This window comes from Leptosomus discolor, chromosome 13, assembly GCF_034619465.1.
Source record: "Leptosomus discolor isolate bLepDis1 chromosome 13, bLepDis1.hap2, whole genome shotgun sequence".
Classification (NCBI taxonomy): Eukaryota; Metazoa; Chordata; class Aves; order Leptosomiformes; family Leptosomidae; genus Leptosomus; species Leptosomus discolor.
In genome coordinates, this window is record NC_141403.1 from 16299362 (window position 1) to 16324961 (window position 25600).

The 25600-nt window shown below is 38.5% G+C and overlaps 1 protein-coding gene across 1 annotated transcript in view; it reads right to left on the reverse strand.

The window, feature by feature from the left end:
- The window catches only part of PTPRM (protein tyrosine phosphatase receptor type M), a 475520-nt gene that overhangs the window by 324573 nt on the left and 125347 nt on the right, over positions 1-25600 (reverse strand). The window contains exon 3 of the mRNA XM_086472548.1: positions 1999-2264. Coding sequence (XP_086328674.1) covers positions 1999-2264 — 266 coding nt within the window. The remainder of the gene's footprint in view (positions 1-1998; positions 2265-25600) is intronic.

Genomic DNA, 25600 nt, shown 5'->3' on the forward strand with positions numbered 1-25600 from the left:
TCTCGAGGACAAAGCAGGCTAGAAAGGTTATCTTTCTATTTCTATGGCTGAATATCTACATTACACAGACACCAGTTAGAGGTATTATATTGTTAGAAATCTGACACAGATTATTACTAACATCAATAGGATTTAAAACCGTCAGACTTCACCTGTATTTTTAATCACATGTTAATTTAGCTTAAATTTACTAGTCAGAGTCAAGGCTTCTTCAAATAAATTTCCCCTGTCCACATTAGCATTTTGGTTCAGAGCTAGTGAGGCTTTGAAGCACAATTCTCATCTTTACTAACTACTGGTCACAGCGCAATTCTTTTCCATAAAAAACAGACTCCTGAACCACCCAGCATGCTCACAAAATCTTCCAGTAGATCCCATGTTTCAAACCACCCAGAGTTATACTGACAGCCCCAAAATTGTCTGTGGGATGCTCTACTCTTCTCCCATCATCCACTGAGGCTAATAACACAGACTGGGCCTCATTATTTCAGTCAAGATAGAAAGGCTTTTTGTATCAGTGGAGGGCATTCTCAACACTAGCATCAAATTGGTAACGTGGGGTCCACAGTCTTGCAGTAAGCTCACAGAACATCTCAAGTTAGAAGGGGTCCGTAAGGATCATCAAGTCCAGCTCCCTGCTCCCCACAGGACTACCTAAAACTAAACTATATGACTAAAAGCATCATTCAAACACTCCTTGAACTCTGACAGGCAACAAAAATACACATTGCCCTTTCACCCTGAGAGATGCAAAAGTATGGCTAAATCAAGCTTGGACTCCATGATCAAGATACAGCCTCATGCTCCAGAGAGGCAGGTACTACACAGCTCCTCCCACAATACTGAGGTGAATCTCAACTCTGCTAATACGCCTGCCCTTCTGGAAAAGCTGTCAGTATTCCCTCACCAAGCCTACAACCAATTATAGGAGCTCCACATCATGAGTTCTCCCAGTGAAATTTGGTGAGATGTCCATAAACTTACCCTGAATCCTCTCCAAAAAGCCCGATGATGCAGTTGTAGCAATTCCTAGCCACCCTGGGCAGAGCACTGGATGCCAATATGGACCCTGTCAATACCTACTACACAACGTAGGAACACACCATTGGAAGCAGAGGGAAATGAATGAGTGTGCTCTTGGGTCTGCAAGTATTGTGCCCACCACCAGGTATGCCATGTTCCAAGGACAAGATGGTTCTGCTACTCCAAATGCATCTTTTGGACCAGGATTTTCTGTCAGTTCTGGGTGAAACTGTCACAGAAGGAAAAACTCCAGAAAGTTCTTCAGATTGTTTTTTTCCTTAGAGGAAAAAGGGCAAAAGGAACGGTTTCAGTTCACTCAAGACACCCTCACAGATCAGCTGCTGCAGCTACAGAAAGAAGTCCACTATAACCTCCCAGAGTACCTTGCAGTGGACATTGACAAACTCATAACGGGAATATGATGGGGGCACCAAACACCTGGTCACCCTAAACAGCACATGTAGGAGCAGAAACAAGGCTCTAAAACACGTGACACTTGTAGTTGGGGCACAAATGGATATTGTATTCAAACTGAAGACTCAAAGGATTCTGCTGCTTCTAAAGCAACAAGTATTGCTGATCTAAATCAAACTTCAAGACTTTAGTGCAATACAATCTACTGGCATTCAATTCCAGCATCCCTAATGAATTGAACGAATCAATTAATTTATTATGGAGAAACAGAGGTAATTGACTGAAATCAATAGCAAAATTTCTAAATTGTTTCAATATAATTATTTCATCCTCATTTAAAGCATGTGTGTGTATGTATAGATTTCATACAATTCTAGAAATATATGTAAACATATAAATGCAGCCATATACTTGGAAAAAAATTAGCATCATCTACAAAACTATAATTAAGATAAAAATCAACAAAACATACTGAAAGATATTTTGATTTAAAGTCTAAATCATGATTAAGAAGCAGATGACTATTATGAAAAAAAAAAATTCATAAAAAGTAAAACATACCTGATAAAAATTGGGCCAGAAAGTGCTAATTGCCAGTTCTGCTCTGTTCCAAGTAGCAGTGATAGACGTGTTCCAGATAGGGTTACCAATAGGACCATCATTAACTTTCACGTATATATTCAAAGTGCCAGGGCTAGATCCACTCTTGCTTGAAACATAATAGTGGAAATCAATACAATGCGTATCATTTTCTTTCAGATGGGGCAGCAGGAGGTGAGCTTTCTGTCCCGCAAATCTCCCAGATGTATTCACCAACATGAAAGAACCTGCAAAACAAAGTCACTAGTTCAACATCTTTATTTTTCTCTCCCTAATATGGTAAAGAAAGTTAAAGTCATTAAAAAAATCATTTTTGACTGCTTCTACTAACATAATAGTAACCTGTATTCGGTAGGTATTTAATCTCAAATTACTTTTGAGAATCTCAGGATTGTTTTCCAAAGCTAGTAAATACTACAATTCTTATTTTACAGTTTGAAAAAGAGACAGACAAAAATAACCCACTTAAGTGATATGCACTGCATTGAATCTAGAGATGTTGGAAAAGAAGCAATTGTAGGTCCCAACTATGTGAGCATTTCTATACGCAGAGTCTGTATTGGGTTTGTGTGGCAAGGTTTTGGTAACAGGGGGCTACAGGGGTGGCTTCTGTAAGAAACCGATAGAAGCTTCCCCTGTGTCCGACAGAGCCAATGCCAGATGGCCCCAAGGGGGACCCACCACTGGCCAAGTCCGAGTCCATCAGTGACGGTGGTAGCGCCTCTGGGGTAACATGTTTAAGAAGGAGAGAAAAGTTACTGCACAGGAGCAATCGTAGCCAGAGAGAGGAGTGAGAATACATGAGAGAAACAACTGTGCAGACACCCAGGCCAGTGAAGAAGGAAGAGGAGGTGCTCCAGGTGCTGGAGCAGAGATTCCCCTGCAGCCCATGATGAAGACCATGGTGAGGCAGGCTGTACCCCTGCAGCCCACAGAGGTTAATGGTGGAGCAGATACCCACCTGCAGCCTATGGAGGACCCCACGCTGGAGCAGGTGGGTGCCTGAAGGAGGCTGTGACTCCATGGGAAGCTCACACCAGAGCAGGCTCCTGGCAGGACCTGTGGACCCATGGGAGGGACCCCACGCTGGAGCAGGGGAAGAGTGTGAGGAGTCCTCCCCCTGAGGAGGAAGGAGCAGCAGAGATAACGTGTGATGAACTGACCCCAACCCCCACTCCCCGTCCCCCTGGGCCACTCGGGGGGAGGAGGTAGAGAAATTGGGAATAAAGTTAAGCCCGGGAAGAAGGGATGGGTGGAGGGAAGGTGTTTTAAGATTTGGTTTTATTTCTCATTATCCTACTCGGATTTGATTGGTAGTAAATTAAACTGATTTCCCCAAGTGAAGTCTGTTTTGCCCCTGACAGTAATTAGCGAGTGATCTCCCTGTCCTTATCTCAATCCATGAACTTTTTGTTATATTCTCTCCCCCGTCCAGCTGAGGAGGGCAGTGACAGAGCAGCTTTGGTGGACACCTGGCATCCAGCAAAGGTAAACCCACCACAAGGGTCGCAATAAAATCAAGGAGAATTATATGTGCTCAGATGGTGGGATGCAGTATATGATGTAGATGGAGTCTAAAATGTTTGCAATTCCTTAGCCTTACTCTAGCTAATCACCAGCTATGTCCTTGACTGATTAAGTGTGACAATTGTCTCCTGGCTTCAAGAGCTAAGAAAAGAAGGAACAAATGAAAATACCCAGCAAACTAGTAAGCTTTACAGGGCGGGCAAAAAAGGGGTGGGTGTGTGTGTGAATTTTATACTATGGTCACAACTTAACAAACAACAAGAAATGTAAAGCTACAGTTCAAATAAAGTTACATTCAACCAACCCTGACATGAGCAGCTAGTCAATTTATGCTCTATTTTTCAGTGCCTATTAATGTGCTTCATTGACGTTTACCTTCAAAATAACCACATTACAGAACAGATGTGCAACTAAAGAATTTGAATGATTGTATAGTTACATTAGAAAAATACAACACGATTTTCAAGACATTCATATTTCTGGGTTGAACAAACCCAAAGGGAAGAATTCTATTAATACATATACTATGATATCATAGAAGGAAATAAAATTCAACACTATGTCTACTTTGGAAAGAAAACATATCAATAAAATACATGAGGTAATTTAAACCCTGCATTTTTCATAAAAGTCAAGAAATATGTTATAGGTGCACACTGTAAGTGCACAGCTAAGTGCTCTTATAAAAATATAAGCACACACATTTCTCAAACAGTTATTAGAAAACACGGGGGGGGTTGGGGTTTTTTTTAGTGGTGTTTTTTTTTTTTACTTTGATGGGTGATAATACCTTGGAATTTCAATGAGATGTAGCCTCCTAAGTCATTTCTTGAAAGGGAATGGAAGTGTTTAAAGAACCTTGGTTCAGACTGCACCTTTATCTTAAATAGGTTTAGCTATTCAATAATACAGTTTTGCAGTTACTTTATTTATCAAGCATAACTTCTCATTAATTTTCGCTCTAGACAAAATAATTGAGCTTGCAAAGTTGACAAAAATGGAAATTAATTGTGATACAAAGGAATCTGAATACTTTACTTCCTAAAAGGCATTACTCTGTACTAAATTTACAGACTGTTAGTTACTGTAACATATTGGGACAAATCGTTATTCATTAGTAACGTAAGCAAAAGTCACGTATTTTCCATACTCTCCTAGAGAAAACTTTTAGTTTAGCAGAGAAGACAAGAAGGCAAAATTCACGTGCTTTTCCATGCGAGGACTGGTTTTCACAAGTTTCTGAGTACACTCTGCTCAAATCTATAGTACGCACATCTGCAAAGTTTCAGTAATGTAAAATGTATGAAGGCCATAATCAGGAGAAAAAAGGATACCCCTCCACCCCCCATTCTAGATGGAGCAGCCAAGAGGTGGTAACCTTGGTCCTAACCTATTGGCACAAGCACAGGAAGGAATACCCTTTATTACTGCTTTTCACATGTGCTTACCCTGTTTCAGCCTGTCACACCAGTACACCATTTTCACACAGAATGCACTATGTGGTTTTGACTTGTAACACAAACATCTTCAAATCCTTCAATGCAGAAAGAATTAATTTGACTCCTGCAAAGACACAGTAAGGGGAAGACTCCTGCCTTTGGGAGACTAACCAACTTAGAAGTCTTTGCTCTTTCCAATGCTTCCTTTAGTATGATGGTTCCTAATTTGTTCACGGTCTTGGGTTAATCAAAGAGTAAGATTCCTCTGTGTTGAAATTTTTGATCCTGTTGCTCAGTGATTAGGGTGAATAATGAATCGATATGCAGCTAGAACAAGTTAGTCCTGTTATATTACTTATAATGCATTTCCCTGTCTTTGTAAAACACTAAGTGTTAAAAAATAAACATACAAAATTATATTTAGGTGCAGAAAGGAAGAAAATAAATTTTGAATTTAGCCACACGGATCTTTGTTTAAAACAGGCAGGAAAGAAACCAATATTCCTTCTATCATTTAGTACAGGCCCTGCCATTCAACTCATTCATTTAAATTTAAAATGTAAACGTCTTAAAATAGTTAACTTGCTAAGCTATCAAAACAAGACTTAAGGCATGAGTTCACTAAAAATTAACTGGTAAATGAGAATGCCATAGAGAAATGTCCATTTCAGCCACTTCAAAATTTCAAACCAGTATCTGCCTGATAACTCAAACAATTTTATATTCAATGGTGCTAAGAATCCTACAGTCCTTGATAGCAGCATATTTTTAAGAACTATTTAACTTCTAGCACCCTGATTAATGTGGTATGTGTTGCACAACTGAACCACATGAAAAATTATCAGTGGCTTAAGAAAAGGAATATAGTCAGCCTATTTTGAAAATCTAACTCCTTTGTGAAAGAAAAAAGTACAGAAGAAGGTCACTGTAAACAGAATAAACCCTATTTTGCTTTTTGTAATGAAAGGGAATCTTTAAAGAGAACTAAATTAAGCATCAGTATGTCAATTCAGACATGCTGGTTTAGTTTTTCTGCTAGAAAGTAGTTTACCAAAGCTGGTCTTAGTTCATGAAGCAAGGAGTAGGACATAAATACATCCTTTTAATTGTCTGACTAAACTACCATCTGAATCGCAGGAAATAAGACACCCGGCAGTGCCATGAGAGGTAAACTACATCACAAAGGTCTTTTGGGACAATTTGATTTCCCACTCGCGAAGGTCTCGCCAACTATCGCTTACAGAAGCTGAAGTTCCTTCTGTCCCAGTGCATCCTGAGGAGCACCTTCGCTCACACAACTTTTAACAGAGTTGAAAACCAAAAGGACATTCAGCCATCTAGTGTCACCTTGTAAACCCAGAGCTGATCTAGTATAACAGCTTGTTGCATCAAACACAGTAACTTCTATTCTAGCCTAAACATATCCTCTAGACAGCACTTAAGGAAAACTTTCCTGAAGCAAGTAGGCATCTAGACGATGGATCCAGGAACACCTAAGAGCCTGGTTTCAGAAGAGAACAGACTACCTGCACCAGGCATGGGCCGCGACTTCTGTACATGAAAAAAAAACCCAACGTGCTTGTACATTAAGCTATCTACAGCCCATTTAATGCAGAGCCATTTCAAACTAGGCAACAAAGAAAAACTGAATATAGATACAGCTGCAACATGACACATCTCAAACTGCATCCTTTGCCGGAGGTACAACCATATGCTCTGTGTGCCTAGGATAGCTAGCACTGCCTTTTTCAAAATAAACGCTAATGTCTCTTCTTTCAGTGGGCCAGATGAACATGAAACATGCACACGAGAAGTCTCAGGTACACATAACCACCAGACATGGGCAAATCTAAAGTTCAGATGGAAGCCATCGACGTTCCAGAGGTTTGACTAAGGTTAACCAGAAAGAAAACAGGGATAATAAATTTCACGGAAGCCCCTGCTTGGTGCCTTAACCCTTCACTAGCTCTTGTCTTTGAAAGGCTGCAATCTCATGAAGGAATTCAATATTTTGTTTGACGGTATCTGTTTTTTCCAGGCATATAAATTCTGATAAAGACCAACTCAGCTTTCACACTTAGTTTTAACCATGGATTTCCCCACAAGAAAAAAAAACCCTAATATGTATTAAAATGAAAAGGCATAATCATTATATATATTATATAAAGACATACAGTGTGTGCAATGAAAAGAAATAACTGAATTGAATGCATTAAAATTATTTTTTTTTTCAAATGTAGCCAACTTATATTCAGTTTTAAGTCATGTAGAAATTTTCTCTTTCAACTTTTACTATTGTCATCTGCTAAATGGACTGCTGAATAATACTATGCAGCATGGTTATGTAAATCCAAAGCATGTGGATAAGCTCAGTACACAAATAAACACTTAATTGGGGGCGGGGGGAGGTAGGAGGGGTGTGTCTAAGCCATGAAAAAGGGGAAAAAACTACCCCGCGGCATATTTTCTTACCATGGATCAGTTCTCCAGAATAATTTATTACATATTTGGGCACACGAGAAATACAACAAAAATAAGTGCAACTATTCACTGGTATATCTACTAGGAAACAGTTATCTGCCAAGCAACAGGATTCAACAAGGAAACACATAAAGTTATAATCAATTCAGTACTCATTCATAAGAAGAGATAACAAGTGCACATATTACTATAAATGTATTCCTTTTAAAGTGACTAATTTCCCTAGATATACTTTCATGTTTAAGCACATAGATTATGATAGCTTCCTCAGTCAAAAAGTTTAAACGGGATTTACCCGGGTTCAGTGCTTAGGTCTATGTTCCGGCATTACGTGCAATTTAATAGTTCGAACATAGACACGGAAATCAAACCAAGAATAAAATCTAAGGCAGCTGATGGTGCTCAGCATACATTAAATTCAGGCTTGTTTAATCCACAAACTTGTTAAATCATCCATATTTCATCATTTTACCCAGAGGGTTTAAATCAACAAAGTGGTGAATTTGCCACAGTTGCTGTTGCTGTTGTTTACAATTCCTCACTGCAAAATGTTTCAGCAGGTAATATTTGGTTCGTTAAGATATTAATTCTAAGAAGATGCAGTACTTGAAAAAGATAATATAGACCAGAGTTGCTCCAGAGTAAATGGAGCATCCCCATAATTCTCATTAACATCAACAGAAGTTTTCTGTGAAGTAAGCGTAGAGGAAAATGAAATTTCGTTTGGAAAAGATGTTCAAAAGATAGAGCAATACAAAGAAATTTAAAAAAAAATAAGGTATTTGTTTAAAAAAAAAAATCTGACAACTGGAAAACCAATACACTGTCCTACAAAAACAATGGAAATGGCACAAGAGAGATTTTCCAGTCACTTCTGCAAGTTTTCACCATGTCACCTCACCTTGTTAAGAGACACTTTTTATACTTGCAATGTCAAATGCAATGAAATTGAATGCAGTATCATTTTTCATGCATGAAGAAAATGTGACTAGTGAGCAAAGAAAGTTACTTTGTTGATTTTTCACCGGTCTCATACACGGTTGAAGACAAATAATGACTTTTCCTTCCAGACTTTGAGAACAGACATGACCTATATGCAATCCTACTGTGATTTCATTGATAGAATAATAAATATAAGTTAAAAAGTACTGGTGTTTAACTTATTTAGACATCAGCATTGGCTGACTTTGACTCTCAATACTTGAAAAATGTGCTCCCTACTGCCATCACTCACAAGGGGCGGCTGCCTTTTACCACTAAAAGACCACTGTCTGTGACTACGGTGAGTGCCCAAGACACTGGAACTGCTGTGCTTATGCAGATGAATCGCAAAGCTCAAGCGTAATGGGTCCCACTTTCAGACTAGGCAAAGTATATATATATATATAGTCTTTATTTTATTTTATAAACATGTGTACGAACTTTGGAAGTACTGTAGAAAGCAGAAGACCCGAACTTAGGAACAGCCAGCCTCGGCCTTTAATGCCCAAAGCTTGTAAACAGAATAGGTTTCATCTTCAGTATTTTTTTCCTACTATTTACTAATTTTACAGATAAAGAAAAATACGTTTTCAGGTAACACTTGAAAATTATGGAGCTGCTGTAATTTGAGAAACCTCTTAAAGCATGACTAGCACCACTTAAAGAAGTCAGAACTTCTGCTCAGATGCGCCAATTCCCGATGCCATGCAGTAGGTAACTGCACATAAACATCAGTGCTACTTGCACCCCTGAACTGGCATAATGAGGCATGCCAAAACACACCAGTTGAGAGTCTTCCCTTCAGTGCCTCAACTAATACCCATCAGTTCTGTTTCTTAATTTACAAAATATTATTGTGTCAGGTAAATTTTAAGCCTTCTTTTCAGCAATATTTACTCATGCTAAATTTTATGTTACAATTTTAATCATTATTTATTACCTATCCTAAAAAAAACATGAACCATCTCAAATTTCAAGTTGTCTTCCAAACTTTCAACTACTAAAACTCCTGAAAAATTCTGTTAAACTATTCTATCATAAATCCTGTATATATTTTTGAAAAAATCTTCTTCTACCCATAATGCCATCTTCGTTTTAGCAGAACAACAAATAAGCCTTACAATTCTTTCACCAAATTAAATTCTTCAAATTCTTCCTCTCTCATACGCACAGACACATCTTCTATTACTTTGTTAGAAATTTTGATCAAACACAAACATGAAATCACATATTTCTGAATGATGTATTTCTGCAGTCCCTTCTCCAATAGCCAGTAATATCTAAAAGAACTGCTTTCTGCTGAATGCTGTTTGTTTTTTCAATCCTTTTCAATATTTAATGATTTTAACTATTAATCCTATAATCTTTTTTCTGCTTCCTTCATGACTGTCCTATGTTTTTAAACACTGTATTGACATTTTGATGGCTGTTTCTTATATCACTAATATTTCCTCTTTGCAAAAAGCAACCAATATACACAAAGTCCATACATATGAAGTGCACAAGCTATTAGAGAACAACTGCATATTGACATATTCTGAGAGATTTGTCTAAAGTTTCAGATTCAACTTCTGAAACAACCATTGCATTTTAGAAAAAAACAGACAGCAAATAAGAAAAGGCAAATTATCCATATGTTGGAGTACATAATATGTTATTTAACAAAAATAAAAACATCCTTTGGTGCAGAGCTAACTTGAAAATAAAAATATGAAGGTTATAGGGGAAGAAAAGGAAATTAAGTAAGGGTGAATGAGATAGAAAGTGTTGGGGAAAATGTATCAAATGAGGATTCACCACTTCAGGAGAGGCAGGCCCAGACCCAGGGAGACTTTTAAAACACAAAACTATCCAGCAGCATCTCCCCAGGACTGGAAAAGGCAAATTCAGCTGGAGTATTCTAGAGCAGGCAGCAGGAAGATATTTGAAATAATTAATTTCAACTAATTGAAATCAGAGGACAATGTAGATCTTTCCAAAGTCTCCTTTACACAAAATAATATGAAAATTAATTTGACTCACTTCTACCCTCAAGCTTGACAAGAAACAGCCTTTAACAGAAGGGATCCAACATTTCTGAGACGAAGGCGTAAAGTGTTCCCCCATATGAGGCTGTCACAGTGGACATCCCCAATCCATTTTCACATCAGGACAGCTCCAGAGTAAGAGCAAAGATCATTCTCTAAATATATACATACAAACCGGGGGAAACTATATATTGCCAAGTATTTCCTCCATCTTCCACTGATGATAAAGGACCAGAGATAGTTTATACAAAAAAAAAAAAAAAAAAAAAAAAAGCCAACAGTATTGTCCTACAGCTGGATGGCTGGTATGCAGATGATAAATCTCTGTACTATGAACCATGTGTGCACTTTAAGAAAGAATACTGAAGAGAATATATTTGTCTGAATTAAAAATACCATACAGAGTATTAATGGAAGGCAAAACTAAAGCTCACAGGTTTGAATGTTACCTGTGGGCAAAGACCCTGTAAATATGACATATCACAAGATTCTCTGGTTTCAATGTTGTGGGTGTAGAATACTGTTGATTTGGAGCAAAGATAAGTTAATGCTGTATACAGCTTTCTGAAGGGCAGGAAAAACGGATCATAGTTGAACTGCAATTCCACTCATGAAGGCAACTGGAAAGATGTTTTTAATTTTTTTTTTTTTAACATGAAACCTGACTTGCCTGGATAGAAGACAAACGCAATCACAAGGTAGCTCCCCCTTGGTTTGATAAGAGGGGGCAGGTGCAACACGGGCAATGAAGTCTCCAAGGAGTTTTGCTACTCCTCTTGCCCCTGGAGGGCCACCTTAGATGCAACTCACCCCCAAGGCGGTAAAGGAGTACCACCGCAGGTGGGAGAAGGTCTCCTTACCAGCCCCAGGCCCCCAGAAAATCCACAGGCAGCTAACTAGTCAAGGGGTACAACTGCTTGGGAGAGATTTTCGTTCGTTTGTTTTTAAAGGAACTACGCACCTTTTGTGGTTCAAAGGGACAAGTTTGGTGCAGGACAACATTCTTGTTTGTCTTAATTTCTGTAAGATCCCTCATCCCATGCTTGGCCTAACATGACATGCTCTGGCAGCTCCACCAGTAGCTTCTACAGCCAGTGAGAACTGTGCTACAAACTGTTAAAACAGTAAACCGATTTACAAAACACACTCATAATAGACAGCTTCCCAGAAATAGTACGCAAAGTTTTCTTCAAATTCTCTCAAGAGTCCTCATGATGTAGTCTGCTGGATTTCTTTAAAGCTGGCCTAATAACCTTTTACCAGCTGAAACATTTTTTAACTTTTATTCTATGACTGGATCTCAAACATTCCAGAGCTTTGAGATAGACCTGTCTGCACCTTTTCTTTAAAGTGAGCACACCAAAAAATACCAGAAGGGCTTTGAAGCAGCAATGTTTTATTAGAACATAAACTTGAACAAACTCTCTTCTGTCTGAAAACCCAGATTCTTTTGGGTCAGAGAGATAAAATACAGCCATTTGAAAACAAATACCTTTTCTGCCCAACTGTGTCTTTGCAACAAGGGCCCTTCTCCTCCAAACCTGCTTTTCATACCAGCAACTTTCAATAGCCTTTATGGTTTGAACAAACTCTACTTGTTCTCCTCTAGGTCAACAGAAAAATCTCCTCTCTTTTCATCATCTCTTACCTGGTTTTGTGTCTCTTCCCCATTATTCTAAGAAAACTCCTCAAGTGCCAGCTCCCAGTCAGCACATCTATCACTGCCTGCCCTGTTCTTCCCTGGAAAAGCTTCTCCCCTGACCAGGTGCTCTCAAAGAAGAAATCCTCTCCTCCCCTTCAAAGAACTGCTCCTGACCAAAAAGCATGCTGTTACCAACCATGGACTTCTCACAGCATATAATGTCCATACAAAAAAAAAAAACATTTTCAAAAGACACCTTGAACCACTATCTCATTTGTCACAGACAGAATGACAACATGTGCATAAAGGGTTTTTTTGCACATTCCTTCTGTTTTCAAGGAAATAAGACAAAGTTTCCAACCTCACAAACAGAATAAAACTTGTTTAGCACAGAGGCTCTTTCCCTGCCTTCAAGGGCTACGCTCACAGGTGCCTCCTTGCCTTGTCTCTTCCTAATAGGGCACAGCTCTACCAGTTGATTCTTTAGCCTGTGTACCCACAGTAACAGTGGAAGAGGTCTGCTAGACACATCTGCTAGGTCTCTCCTGAACAAAATAAGGAAAGTCAAAATGCAATACAGGATCCAGTAAATAAAGGATTAAAGAATAGGACTAGAAATAGTAACAATCAACATGATAACAGACAAACAGGTCTTGCTAAAAAAAAAAAGCCTGGTTTTACCGTTGGAGGGGATTGCAAATATTGCTGAAAAAGACAGTAGCTAAAGATGTAAGAGACTTCCATGAAGTACTTAACAAAGTAAACAAGCTGATTAGAGCAGCATGACAAAACATATCCAATGTATTAAAAGCTGAATAACTGAAGCAACTGTTAATAAAGAAATGCCAGTAAACAAGGGATGAGGTTCTGCTAGTGGGATCCCCTTTGGGTCATCGTTAAACTAGATGCTATTTAACCTCTTTAACAAGGACGCAACAACAGATGTCAAATTGTTTCTGGGAAAAATTGTAGTGATGCAAACACTGACAAAACAACACAAAGCAGCTCAGTACCCAGGGTGAGTTCTACTCTTCCAGCCTGACAGAGACAAGACTGCTGAAGTTCCATGCCCCCAGATCCAGCTAGGGGTGAAGCTTCCCAACACAGACAGACAGACACATAGAGAGAGATGGCCTCACAGATCAAATACAGACAGAAAAATAGTGCCTTTACCAGCACCCCTATATAAACCCACAGAGCACTCACTCAGACAGCATGGTCAGCCCCGCTCTGTTCCTCCTCTCCACCTAATGGGAATTTCAGTCTCCTAGGGGAACCCACACCCTGCTCCTCCCCAGGTGCTGGCCCCCAAAGCCAAGAGCCCCTGACTTTCATGGTCCCACACCAACTTCTGGCACTCAAATCTCTTCTACTACCCTCTGGTCAGCCAGGTTTGAGGTTCATGAGCATTCACACACACACACTGAAGATGAGAGTGCACTCACATACAAGATGGTTAGAAACAGGATTTAATAAGAACACAGGATAGACTGTGGTGGTCAACCATCAGGCAGAGCCACACCAGCACATCCATCAGTCAGCTATCTACATTTGACGAGCCTCTTTTATCCCTTTATCCCTCTATTTTTTCCTGTGCTTGCTCCTTCCCAATCCAACTTTACTTCTGCCTTTGGTCCCCACATTAGCAGCTGCACATGCAGTGAGGGCAACAAGCAAAACTGCAAGCCATGTTTTCCAATGTGTCACTTACCTATCAACTTGCATTTTATCATAACTTGGCATTCAAAGCATGAGACAGTTGCTTTGTCACTGAAGATAAGCATCTGTAAAACTAACCAGCACGTGCCAACAATTAATGCTGTAGCCCAGAAAGACTCCCTTCTTTTCTAAGGACTTTCTCTTTGCTGCATCACCAATAACATTAGTCGTTATTTCTGTAAATCATTCAACCAAGCAATTCAGCATTTAAGAAACAATACTCAGGAGATAAGCAGAAACCAGCTTTAACATGTTTCAGGGGAGCTCCTGGGGTAAAGCAGTTACTCTTCAGGTAAAAGCTTTGGGGAAGTAAATATAGTAAGGGGCAGCGGAACATGGGCTGATCTGACAAGCTGCCCTTATTGAAAAGGGCCATCTCCAAGAACAGGGTTAAGTGCTACCGGTGGTGTTCTCCTTTCCTGATGACAGGCTGAAAGGTTTGTTAAACACAGAGGTTAATACAAAAAGCTTCTCAAGGCCCAAAGACAGTGAGCTTTACAACTTTTATAGAAATTCAATTTTGTTTCAGCTTTAGGTTGCTAGGTTAATGTTTGACTAACAATCATACCTATGTATACTCTTCCAAATTTTAGATCATGCCAGCAGCAAGTTACTTTTCATTTAAAAGCAGACAGTCATTGTACTTTCTGCCTATGGTATTCTCTGGAAAGCGTACTGCCACCTGGCTGATTACCAATCTCTAACTACTGATAAACGCAAATTGTCATCATAATACTACCAGGTGTGTAAACCGCTACTAAGGCGTTGCACAGATTCATATCTGCAGTAACACAGCACATGCAAATTGCATCCATCTTTTGAATTCCACTCAAATGCCTGATAGATAGTTTGTCACAGACCTGTAAGAAAGAAAACAAAACACTACTATATTGCCTACGGCACTAAATCCCACAACAATACAGAGCCTTCTGAAATCTTGTTTGACACATCTGTAATTTTACAAGCATATTAGCCTCAAGGGCCATTCTGTTACTGACATGATTTACTCCTGGTTTCATGAGTGTGCATAACGATAACTCACAAGCAATCTACCTTATCTATCAAAGAGTAGGGTAGGAAAAAAATAACAAAACAAACAACTCTGCAGAGCTACAGTAGACTACAAGGCAGTGTTTAACCTAGTCTTTTGAATCAAACCAACCGTCTTTTTCTCATCTAATTCATTCATCTGAAAGCTCCCTTAATGTGGACCGTACACAGCCTCAATTCTTTTACTTCCACATAACAAATCCTGCTCAGAAATCAGAAGCTCACCAGTATAAATAAGTACAGAGACACTTCCCTAAAAGATACTTTTATATTTTGTTTTCTTTGTTTTTCTGAACCAAATCACACATTGAAACTACGAAACACAAGTAGTGGGCAGGTCAGGTAAACCACAAATTATTTCTGATTAGCATTTACAGCATTTTTCCTCCATTGAAACACTTCATAGAGCTTAAATAAGAATTGCTGAGTAAAATCTTAAGCACATGAGGGCCTGAGTTTAGCTGATGAGCAACAGGATGGCTCAGGACCTTTACTCTTGAGCCCATGTCCCCACAGGAAAGCACTATATCATACCAGCATGAACACAATCCCGTGCCCCACAGCAGTTAACATGACCATTTAAGCCTTAATATAAGGATAAGCTACTGCACTTTGCACAGGCTAAGTTATACACTGTAGATATCTACCTTTTATTGTCTCACAGCAATCAGTCTGCACAGTCGACCTATATTGTAACAATACGAAAGCTTTAAAATGCATATAATAAGCACATGCAACTGGGGCTGTTACTTTGATCTTAAAAAACAACAAAACAAACAAAATAAAACCCACCATAAATTCAAAATCTGCTTTTAAAATGGAATTTAACTGTGGTCTACACCAAGATTTATATGTGCGTGTATATATCAGCTTGAAATATTGCATTAGTTGGACTTTGTACAGGCATTGGAGACCTATTACATCTCCATTCCTGGATTTCTTTCTCTTTTTTTAATGTCCTTACGCCTTTGCCACAGAAGCAGCTGACAGCATTTTCTACAAATTGGTATATAAAGCCGTATTTCACCTAGGTTTTCTGCTCTTAGGGATCCAGTTACAGTCAGCAATGATAGAGAGAAGAGCAACTTATCTTAAGAGTTCAGATTTCTTTTTTTCCTACCTGATTTCCAAATTCTAAAACAAATTTAAGTACAGAGGTATTTGTTATCCAAGGTCTAAGTTATATGACAAGGCTACATGAAAGGGTTTCAGGACATGACAAATGGAAAAAAACAAACATCAAAAGTAACTTAAGGCATAAGGATTGTATTTGCTTAAAGAACATATTTAACTACTAATTCCACAAATTTGAAATCTTACCTCTAAAATAAAAACTCTTTTTGCAAAAAACAACTTTTTGGCATTCCAGGAAGAAGAAGATGACTTACTCTTGGCTATTTTGTTCTAGAAATGTTCATCAATACAGCACAATCTATCTTTAAAGGCTCTAACCTAAAAGAGAGTACATCACGGACTACATCACAAATAATGAACACCGTGCAGGTTGCCAATTTATCTGTGTTTATTCACACAGTTTCCTTCACTGTAGCAACAAGTAGAATTTCCAAAGCCATCCTGCACACTGATAAAGTGGGGATTTCACTTCTCATTCTTTTAAGGAGACTTTTACCAAACCCCAGGTGGAATTGCTTTTCAGTCTTGTACTACTATGGCTATTTACTATATCCTAGGTAGTCTCAGCTTGCATCCACCTTAAATATAGCAGAAAAGATACCTAAATCATTTAACTGGTGCACATAATGAAGTTAACATACTTACCCCATGGAACTATATATCATTGGTTTTCTGTGCAGTCCCATGGAGGATGATGTTTGACATACCTATTTTCAAGTTCTCGTCTGCTATAGTTGCATTACAGACATTAATTTGGGCTTGATTCATCACTGAAATAAGCCCTCCGGTTTCCATGACTCACAATCCCAGGAACTAGACTGTCACTCAAGAGAACAACTGGGTCGGGTTTTTTTCAAAGAAGGAAAGCATAAGACTTTAATTAACACAAGGGCTTAACAATGTGCTTAAGTACCGTTCAGAAAAGCACTTAGATACTTAGTTAATTTGGCTTCAATAGGATTAAAAATTGAGAAGGTAAATGCATAATGTTTCTGCATGATGCTTTCTGGAGTTCTGAGTCCTTGCTATCGCAGGAACCTGACACTTCACAGCTTATTTAAAAACTGTTAATTGAAATACCATTGTATTCACGCATACAATTTTCAAAAAATATTTAAGTGATACAGAAAGATGTTGTGAGAGCTAACTTGTCAACAAAGTAGAGTAGCTAAAGACAGCAATTATGGAGCTGCAAGCTGTAAAATTATTTTGGCACATATATGTACCGTGCATACTGGTAGAGCATCTGAACTAACCCTTGCCCCAAGAAGGAAGTGCTAATTATTTCAAGAAAACTCAGATTCTTAAGTCCTGAAACTACTTTTTCCAACAATATTCAGGCATTTCTCAGCAGACTTGTAATTCCCAAATTACCTAGAGCAAATGAACCATGCAGAACCATATTCAGCATGGTGTTTTCAGTTAAATTTTATATCAAGGGTGGCTGATGGTCCATAAGAAAAGTTAAGGCTTGGAAGCAGTGCTCAAGCCAAAAAAGTTCTGATAACACTGACTTAAACTCTTGAAAATTTGTTCAAGCCCAGTATTTAATCAAGATGTTAAATATTAAGGCATGTGACTGATTCTGAAGAGGGAAGAGGGATAAATAAGTGTTTTCACTGCTGTGAAAGGGGAATGTGTATTCACACATATTTAAAATACGCTACAGGATAAAGCAGAATCAAACAGAAACCAAACTAAAAGACAGTAAATGCTCTGCACTTTTCTTCTGCATTGACTTTTCTGAGCATTAAAGCTCCCAGGCCAAAACTTGGAGGGGACAGCAGAATCCCCTGGATTTAATTATATACTAGTCAAACAAAAACTAGAGAACTAAAATGACCTTTTTTTGGATCATCTCACCCTTTTCTGCAATAATTTCAGGCTGGTATCCTCAAGACCCATTCTGCTTCTCCGTGCTCCCTATGGAGTGTCCCTAACCACCACCAGGACAACTCACTCCCCTTGCAATGCTCTCTGAGCAGGGGGGTGAAGGCTGGCCATGGCAATGACAGCTACAGCCCCGTTTCACTACAAATACACCTTAATGCTTCTGCCTAACACTCACTGTTAATGTTTTTTCCATCAACAGCTTCTTATTTCTGCCCCCCTGATATTAAGAGCAAACTGCTATGTACAAGCAGGCAACCTCCAGCTGAGCCTTGTATCCAGGTAACCGCGAAAACAAGTAGTGCAGGCAACAGTTTAGGTGTAGGTATGTCAACCCACTCAGGAAGTAACAGTTGCGTATTTTTAACATTTAATAAAACAATCCGTTTCCAAACTGACTTATATTTATTGTGTGTGACTGTAGTTTAGTTTTTTTTGACTAAGATAGGATTTAAAGTCTCAATTCCATTAAACTTCCTTTCCTTGTCTGCAAACATGAACCATTTTAGTGTACCTTCTGAAGTACTACAGACCTTTTTTGTTGATATTTACATAACCAAATAATCTATACGTCAGCAGCATTCTATGAAACAAAAATATTCAGAAATACTATAAAAGATCATAATAACAAACCAAATCACATCAAAACATTAAAGGAAAATGAAAATCCCCATTTTCCAGTGTACTTTGTGTGTGTTAGACTGTATATAGGAACATCCAGACTCCAAGCTATATATTCAAACCAAAGTGCAGATGGAATAGGAAAAAAAAAAAAAAAAAAAAAAGGAAGATAATTGGTGGTAGATATAGTAACGTAAATACACTTTCTAAAATTACTTTGGAAGTTGACTTGTTTTGAAACAGATGCCTGCTCTTCCAGCTTCCTTAGGAGTCCTAAGCCCCTTTTTCAGAGAAGCTAGAAAATAAACTATAAATAAAGCCACCCCTTCGAACGCATCTACTCTCTGAAGCACAGTGAAAAGCCCAGATTCTCAGGCAAACCGGATTGTCTGCTAAATCTGTTTGATTAATCCAAACACCGAGCACTGCTCACTCTGTCTTTGTTAACACATGCCATGTTTTTTCAAGTTATGTGTCTTCTATTCCTTTGTATCACCTGCTGAACACACACAAGAGGAAAGTTGAGAACAGTCTACTGAAAAGGGAATGCACACTTAGTTAATAGATGTCAGCAACCTTTTCACATGTTGCACAACTATGGATTTACAAATTCAGAGATTAAGATTTAAGAACACATTGAAAACATCTGAAATCAAATTCTTGTCAACGTGTTTCTTGAAGTGTGGGGATACTTCAAACAAATATTCTGAAATGGCTGCTGAGACTCAGAAGGTGCTAGGTGAAGCACAACAAACAGCTATGTACTGAATGCCGTACGTGCACAGAACGAATCATTTGTCCTGCCAAAGAAACTCTGCACCACTGTTTGCATTTTGCTTAAAGTTTGCACTAACTCTTCTAACCAAAAAAGTCTGTTGAAAATTAATTCTCTTTTTACTCTCTTATGTAGGTCTCTAGAGATAGAGAGGGGTTTTTTAATCATTTGAAATGTACTTATTTGAAAAAGAAAGAAAACGTTTCAGTTAGGCAGCAACGTCATCCATTTCATAACACTTAAATGTGATTTTTTGTGCAGACTGTTACTCGACAGACTTTGCCGTCTGATGAACAATTAACAGATAAATGCATCTACGCTATTCCTACTCTTTGCTCATCATTTTGATAAGTCTTGTCATGATATTGGAGGTAAAACTCACTAAGCTTTAACAGAATGTAAGTTAATATCCTGAAAGAATAATGTAAGGGAGATTTTTATTAAATCCTAATTACTTCTACTTCATTATCACTTCAGAAGGGGGATTGACTGATATCATTATTGTAATGGAGGCCAGTGAGAATGAATCAGTCCAGTCTCAGAAATATACTGCTTCCTCTCATCTTTTTATAATAGTCTCTCACCTTTTCTCATATTTCAGTAATAAAATCCACAGAGGTCATACCGGGAAAGTGAAAAAGCAACGACTGAAAAGTGTCAATGGTAGACAAGCTCTTACTGCCTTTTTTAAAAAAAAAAACTCATCCAGAAATTCCTCTGGTTGTAGGGGCTGGCAATATTGCTAATACGGAATAATTTAACTTTCAGCCTGGTTTGGCAGATGAGAAGAATGTGTTATGAATCTCCTTGTTTGGTCAAAAGTCGGGGTAAGAATTCTGGAATATATTCTGACAGTGGTGACTTCAGGACCAATCTAAGACTTTGCGAGTCTAGCTTCAGCAAGTAGACAGGAACAATCTTAAACTTCTGTTTTCTCTAGAATCCTCCTTTTTCCTCAGGCAAATATTTTAAAGCAATATCAGCACTGAAACTAACTAAAATTATTACAGTTTTAAGACTGTTTCACCGATTTAAAAATCCCTAAACTTGATGAGAAAAATTGCTGTCTTGATTCCCCCTCTGAGTAAACTTTTCATCAACAGTAGCCTGTAACTCCTGTTTTCCAGTCCTTCAGAATAAAAAGCAAAGGAGGAAAAAGAGGTCTAGAAAAAGAATAAAATCTTATAAAACCTAATTCCTTTAAGAACTAGAGTCTGTAAAAACTATTTTTATGAAAAGCTAGGATTCCTACGAAAGGATGGGTTGAGTGTAGCTAGTTCACTAAGTCGTCATTATTAACAGGTCCTGATGTTTATTTCATACCTACAAAAACTAGTTTAATATCCTGAGTTCATATGCCTAATTTATTCTTTAAATTTCTGGAGTTTCTCGTCCTGCCACTCTCTACTTCTTTGCTCCATCAGGGATGCCAACCTCATCAGTCTCTTTTCCTCATGATCATCTCCCCATCTGACTCAATATTCAACAACCTACCTGTAACAGTTAGTCCGAAAACAGCATCAACTCCGAGAACACAGCAAACGAACAATCACAAGTCCACTGAGTGGACCGTGACACCACCCCCTTTCTTTCTTCAACCAAATCAGTTTGAAAGGGCATTCAATATACTGACAGGCTAAAGAAGTTAATTGTTGAATTTTGCTGTTTCCTCTGCCTTGAATCCTGATTCCTTAATTTCTTTTTAAGAAATTGGGGGGGGGGCTACGGCTATCATAATTCCCACGTAGGTGGATCGTATACATAAACATTTATACTGTCTCATTCGTCCCAACTTCATGGGTACCAGAAAGATTGCTACAACATAGATGGAGCCTTTGAGCTTAATTAGAAGTAAGTGAAACTACGCAAATAGCAACACACACCTGACCTAAACACACAGTCACGGTCTTAAAGCCATAGAAAACATTCACATCACTACATCCAACAGTTATCTGTCTACCAATTATGTGTGCTAAACTACATGTGAAAAGCGCTCTTTAGGTGAACTAAGTTTAATCTTGGATTAAACAACAAAAATAGTATTTCATATCTTTCACATCTCAAATTACTTTCTAACAGATGGAAAAACAGCAATTGAGCCAAAATACCAGCACTTCAGTTATTCTCTGTAGCATTCTTTTTACTTCATGGCAGCTAAAAAGATCTTTTTTTTTCTTCCTTTCTATTTAGAGCAATACACTAGTTCAGTTCATCTTTTTTTTTTTTTGAAAAAAAAAAAAATGAAAAAAAAAATCTGAAAACACTAAAGATTTTCTGAGATGCTACTAAAAATATTGCTTAAGGGTTCTCAAATGCCCAAGAAAATCATTACCAGGAAATTACTTTTTAATCAAGCATGAGGAGGAAAGCAGAAAGTATTTTATTGCCTACAACAATATAGCACCAGCTTAAACAGTTAGGAAACACTGCACTTCAAGAGAGACCATATCCCCAGAAATAACTAAAATTCTCTAATACTTGGTTTATATACACAGGGACACTAGAAGACATATTTTCCCGTAGCTTACTTTTCCCTTCCCATTTCTAGCATAAAACTTGTAGTCACTGCTACTATTTACGGTTTTCCATCTGTCTCACCTAGGACAGCAATTATAAACCAGCCATTCTTCTTTTCACACTACTCAACTTCAGTCAGTAAGGTTACTAAGACCTAGAGAGAAACCTGCAATCCTCAATCCTCCCCCACCTTTCTTATTATTTTTTTTAATTGTCTGAGGATAAGGAGGAATGGATACTAAGTACTGTAATTACTTAACAATGGCTCCAATACTTAAGTAGCACGGATAAGTAGTATTTTAGGGTTGGATGTGTCACAAAAGCTCAGCTAATATGATAATAGAGTAATATAAATATTAACTGTTTTTAAAAAATAGTTGGCATTTTAATAGAAAATCCAGTGGAAATAATTCTGCTGAACAGCCTACTAAAAGCTCTATAATTTATGTTTTTCCTTACTATTCTGCTTTGTTCTTCCACAGATCTTCACACAAATATTTTGCAGCATTTAGCCTCAAAATGGTCAAATTGATCCTAGGTAAGGAGAGATTCCCAAGTCTTGAAAAATATCCCCAAAGATGCTGAAAAGCACAACTAGTGCCCATGCACAGGGACTCGGTCTCTAAAATCGAAGACTTGGAAATGTAGACTCAGAAATTCCAGTTGCCAGAGAAAGCCTCTAGCCCTTCAAAAGCAATCTGCATCACAAGTCTGCATCACCTGATAATACTTAGAAACTTTTAAAAATTTATTTAGTACTATTGGCAAGTAATACCAGAACACCACTATTTATAAATGACTGCAAAGTAAAATTAATCTGGAGAGAAACCTTCAGATCTGGAGCACCTGACACAATGCTCTGTCTCTGGGTAAAGGCTGAAGAGGTGTAGCTCAGGCTTTCTGAAACAGAATTCCCTAAGGAATACGAAGGACTTTTGCCAGTCTCGCCATAATAGAAAGAGAAACTTCACCTGAGTCAACTGTGAGTTGGAGCTCACTGAAGTGAGAAAGATACACAACACTGGAAAGCCACATCAACATTTGTCATCCCATGCAAGGATACCTGCATTACTTCTAGTGTACTTCTTTAGAGTAACTACCCAGTGCTGAGTGCAAACATCCATTATAAAAAGTTTGTGTTTTACCAATGCCTTTTCATTAAGGTTGTTTCAGTGAAACTTGGAGTTAAGGGTGGATTGTAGACTTTGAGTCAGCTTTGGTGTTTTAGAGTGGAAAGCAATATAGGCATCCTGTTAGGAATCATGAACTAGTGTGGCACCTCTCAGCTTTATTTCACACTCTGCCACTGACTCATTATCTCAAGTGACTCACTTAACCTGCGTAGTCAATTAGATTATCTATAAATTATGCAGGATACCACACAGCCTCACGTTTGTTACGAAGTGTTACACATTTCTGGAAAAACATTTTACATTCTTGAATAAATAAGAGTTAAATTTTATTACTGCCAGCTAATGAGAAATCAGCTTATAAGAGGGCCATTCTACGTGCCATTTCAGTTATTTGGCATGATAAATGATTCTCCGAAATAGTCATCAGTGGTGAATATCACTTTTCTCAACCCCTGCCCTGCTTTTCATATTTACAAGCTTTTGGACTAGGCATGCAAGAAGACAAGCATGAAACAAGGACAGTAATTGTCAGCTCACATAGAACCGAAACAAAAACAGGGACATAGCATCCACAAATTTGTTCCGAAAGTAAAACAAATAGTAACTGTTTAGGCATGATTATTACGTCCTTGATTAATTTTCTTGTTTCCTGAAAAGTAGAACTATATTCCCTATGTAACATTGAGTCCAAATACTTACTTCACAGTGTACTATTAGTTACTTGACAGGTATATTAAAACCATGCCCACTGAAGCTGTTTATATGTGTTTTACTATATTATTATTACCCGAAGCCAGAAGCAGAAAGGCTGTTAAACTACACAGTAATAAGCACTATTTAGCATTAGCAGGCATGAGAGATATGGAGGTGACCAACTTGCGGTGAGGGAATACACTTTTATTGATTGACTCACAGGAAACATCTTGTTACTAATAGCTTCTTCTGGGCTTTTTTTTCCCCCCTTGTTTAATTAAAACAGGATTAAACTGTTTTCCAGCTTTGTTAAAAACAAAACAGAAAAAAACATCACATTGTCAGAAGGAAGAAAAGGTCTTTTCTCAGGAGACATTTCTTAAATGCACAACCTTCAATCACCTTTACTTTCTCTTAGTATGACAAGAAATTTTGTTACAGTCAAATGCAATTGTTTTTTGAAACGGGAAAAGAATTGTTCCTACTATTATTGAGATACCATCTGTTAAGCAACGTATTAGGTAGAAATGCAGAAGCTAGGCTAGGAAGCATTACAAGGCCTACCTTTGTAGTCGAACTGGCTCTTTAAGCACTACAGACCAGAACTGCTACTGAAAGTGGTCCACACATTTCTGCCATGCCTTCCTGTTTCTGTCCTACAAGGCTCCACAGTAAACCAAATCAAGGACTCAACTAATTTTCTCTTTACTCTGTTGGTTTGGGGTTTTTTGCTGTGGTTTTGTTTTGGTTTTTACTGCTGGGGATGTGGGAGAAGGTGGTAGCAGGTCCCCAAGGGCATTACCAGGCCACACTGTCCCAACTCCCCACACCACCCCTAGAGCTGCATTTCGGCTCAGCTCTGGGCTGCCAGTCCCTGCCCCAGTGACACGGGAGGAGTGCCCGTCTCCAGCCCTATCTCTGGCCCCTTCTCCTTCAGCTCCTACCCAGGACCCCTAGTTGGACCCTGGACCTGGGGCCTTCCTTGGATCCCACTAGCAGGACGTTGCTCCTGTTACTGGCTCTGCCGGCTTTCGTGTGTTTATTTGCTGTGGGACCGTGCCCCATCAGTGAGGGCACAGCCGGTGCCGGCATCACCCTTGGCTCCCAAACCCCCTTTCCCTAAGATGCAGCAGCCATGCCTTGCTGCTCCCTAAAGGGTGAAGGAAGGTGTAGGTCAAGTTAATATAAGCATGTCTAAAACTACTGTCTAAAAACTAGGCTTCATCTCGGCTTACCCACAGGAAATAATAATGTACGTACTTCCTCTCCAGTTGTACAAGCCCCAGTAAGAAATGAAATCCTGAGCGGCACTGACATTTAAAATATCACATTTGTTACATGAGATAGAACTTAACGAAACAAAGAGCTGTTGTTTCAGGTCTTTTGCAAAAGCAGTTACAGCGAAGTTAAATACTTCCATAACATTTTAAATGTTTGCAGTATAACAGCTAGGGAGACGCTTCTTCATGAATTTAAGTAAGAAACCTGTTGCAAGAAATCTGTCCCTACCCTGACAACTGCTGATCCCTTATCTATATTAAGCAAAACCATTACGACCCTCCTAGATCTCATGCTAACAATGGACCAAGAAAACTGATATGAACAGATACGGTCTACCTCCAAAACAGAAAATAGCAGCCGCGTGGCCCATTACACTTCTTTCTAAGGATGATGTCATAGTACAGGAAAATAGGAGCTGAAAGCATAGCATGATCTTGAACAGCTTCTAAAAGCAGGAGTTATTCGACTCCGTTTCAAAATGCTAAGAAGAGGTGTTTCAGGATTAGAATAGTGGATTTGACAGAACTCAGGAAGGCCTCATTTCAACTTTAAATTGCTTTAGTAAAAAAGAAACTGCTGGGAAATACCAAAAAGATCTGCTCTGGGAATTTTAAGATGCATTAGACTTGAATGAATGTTAACATACAGTCTTC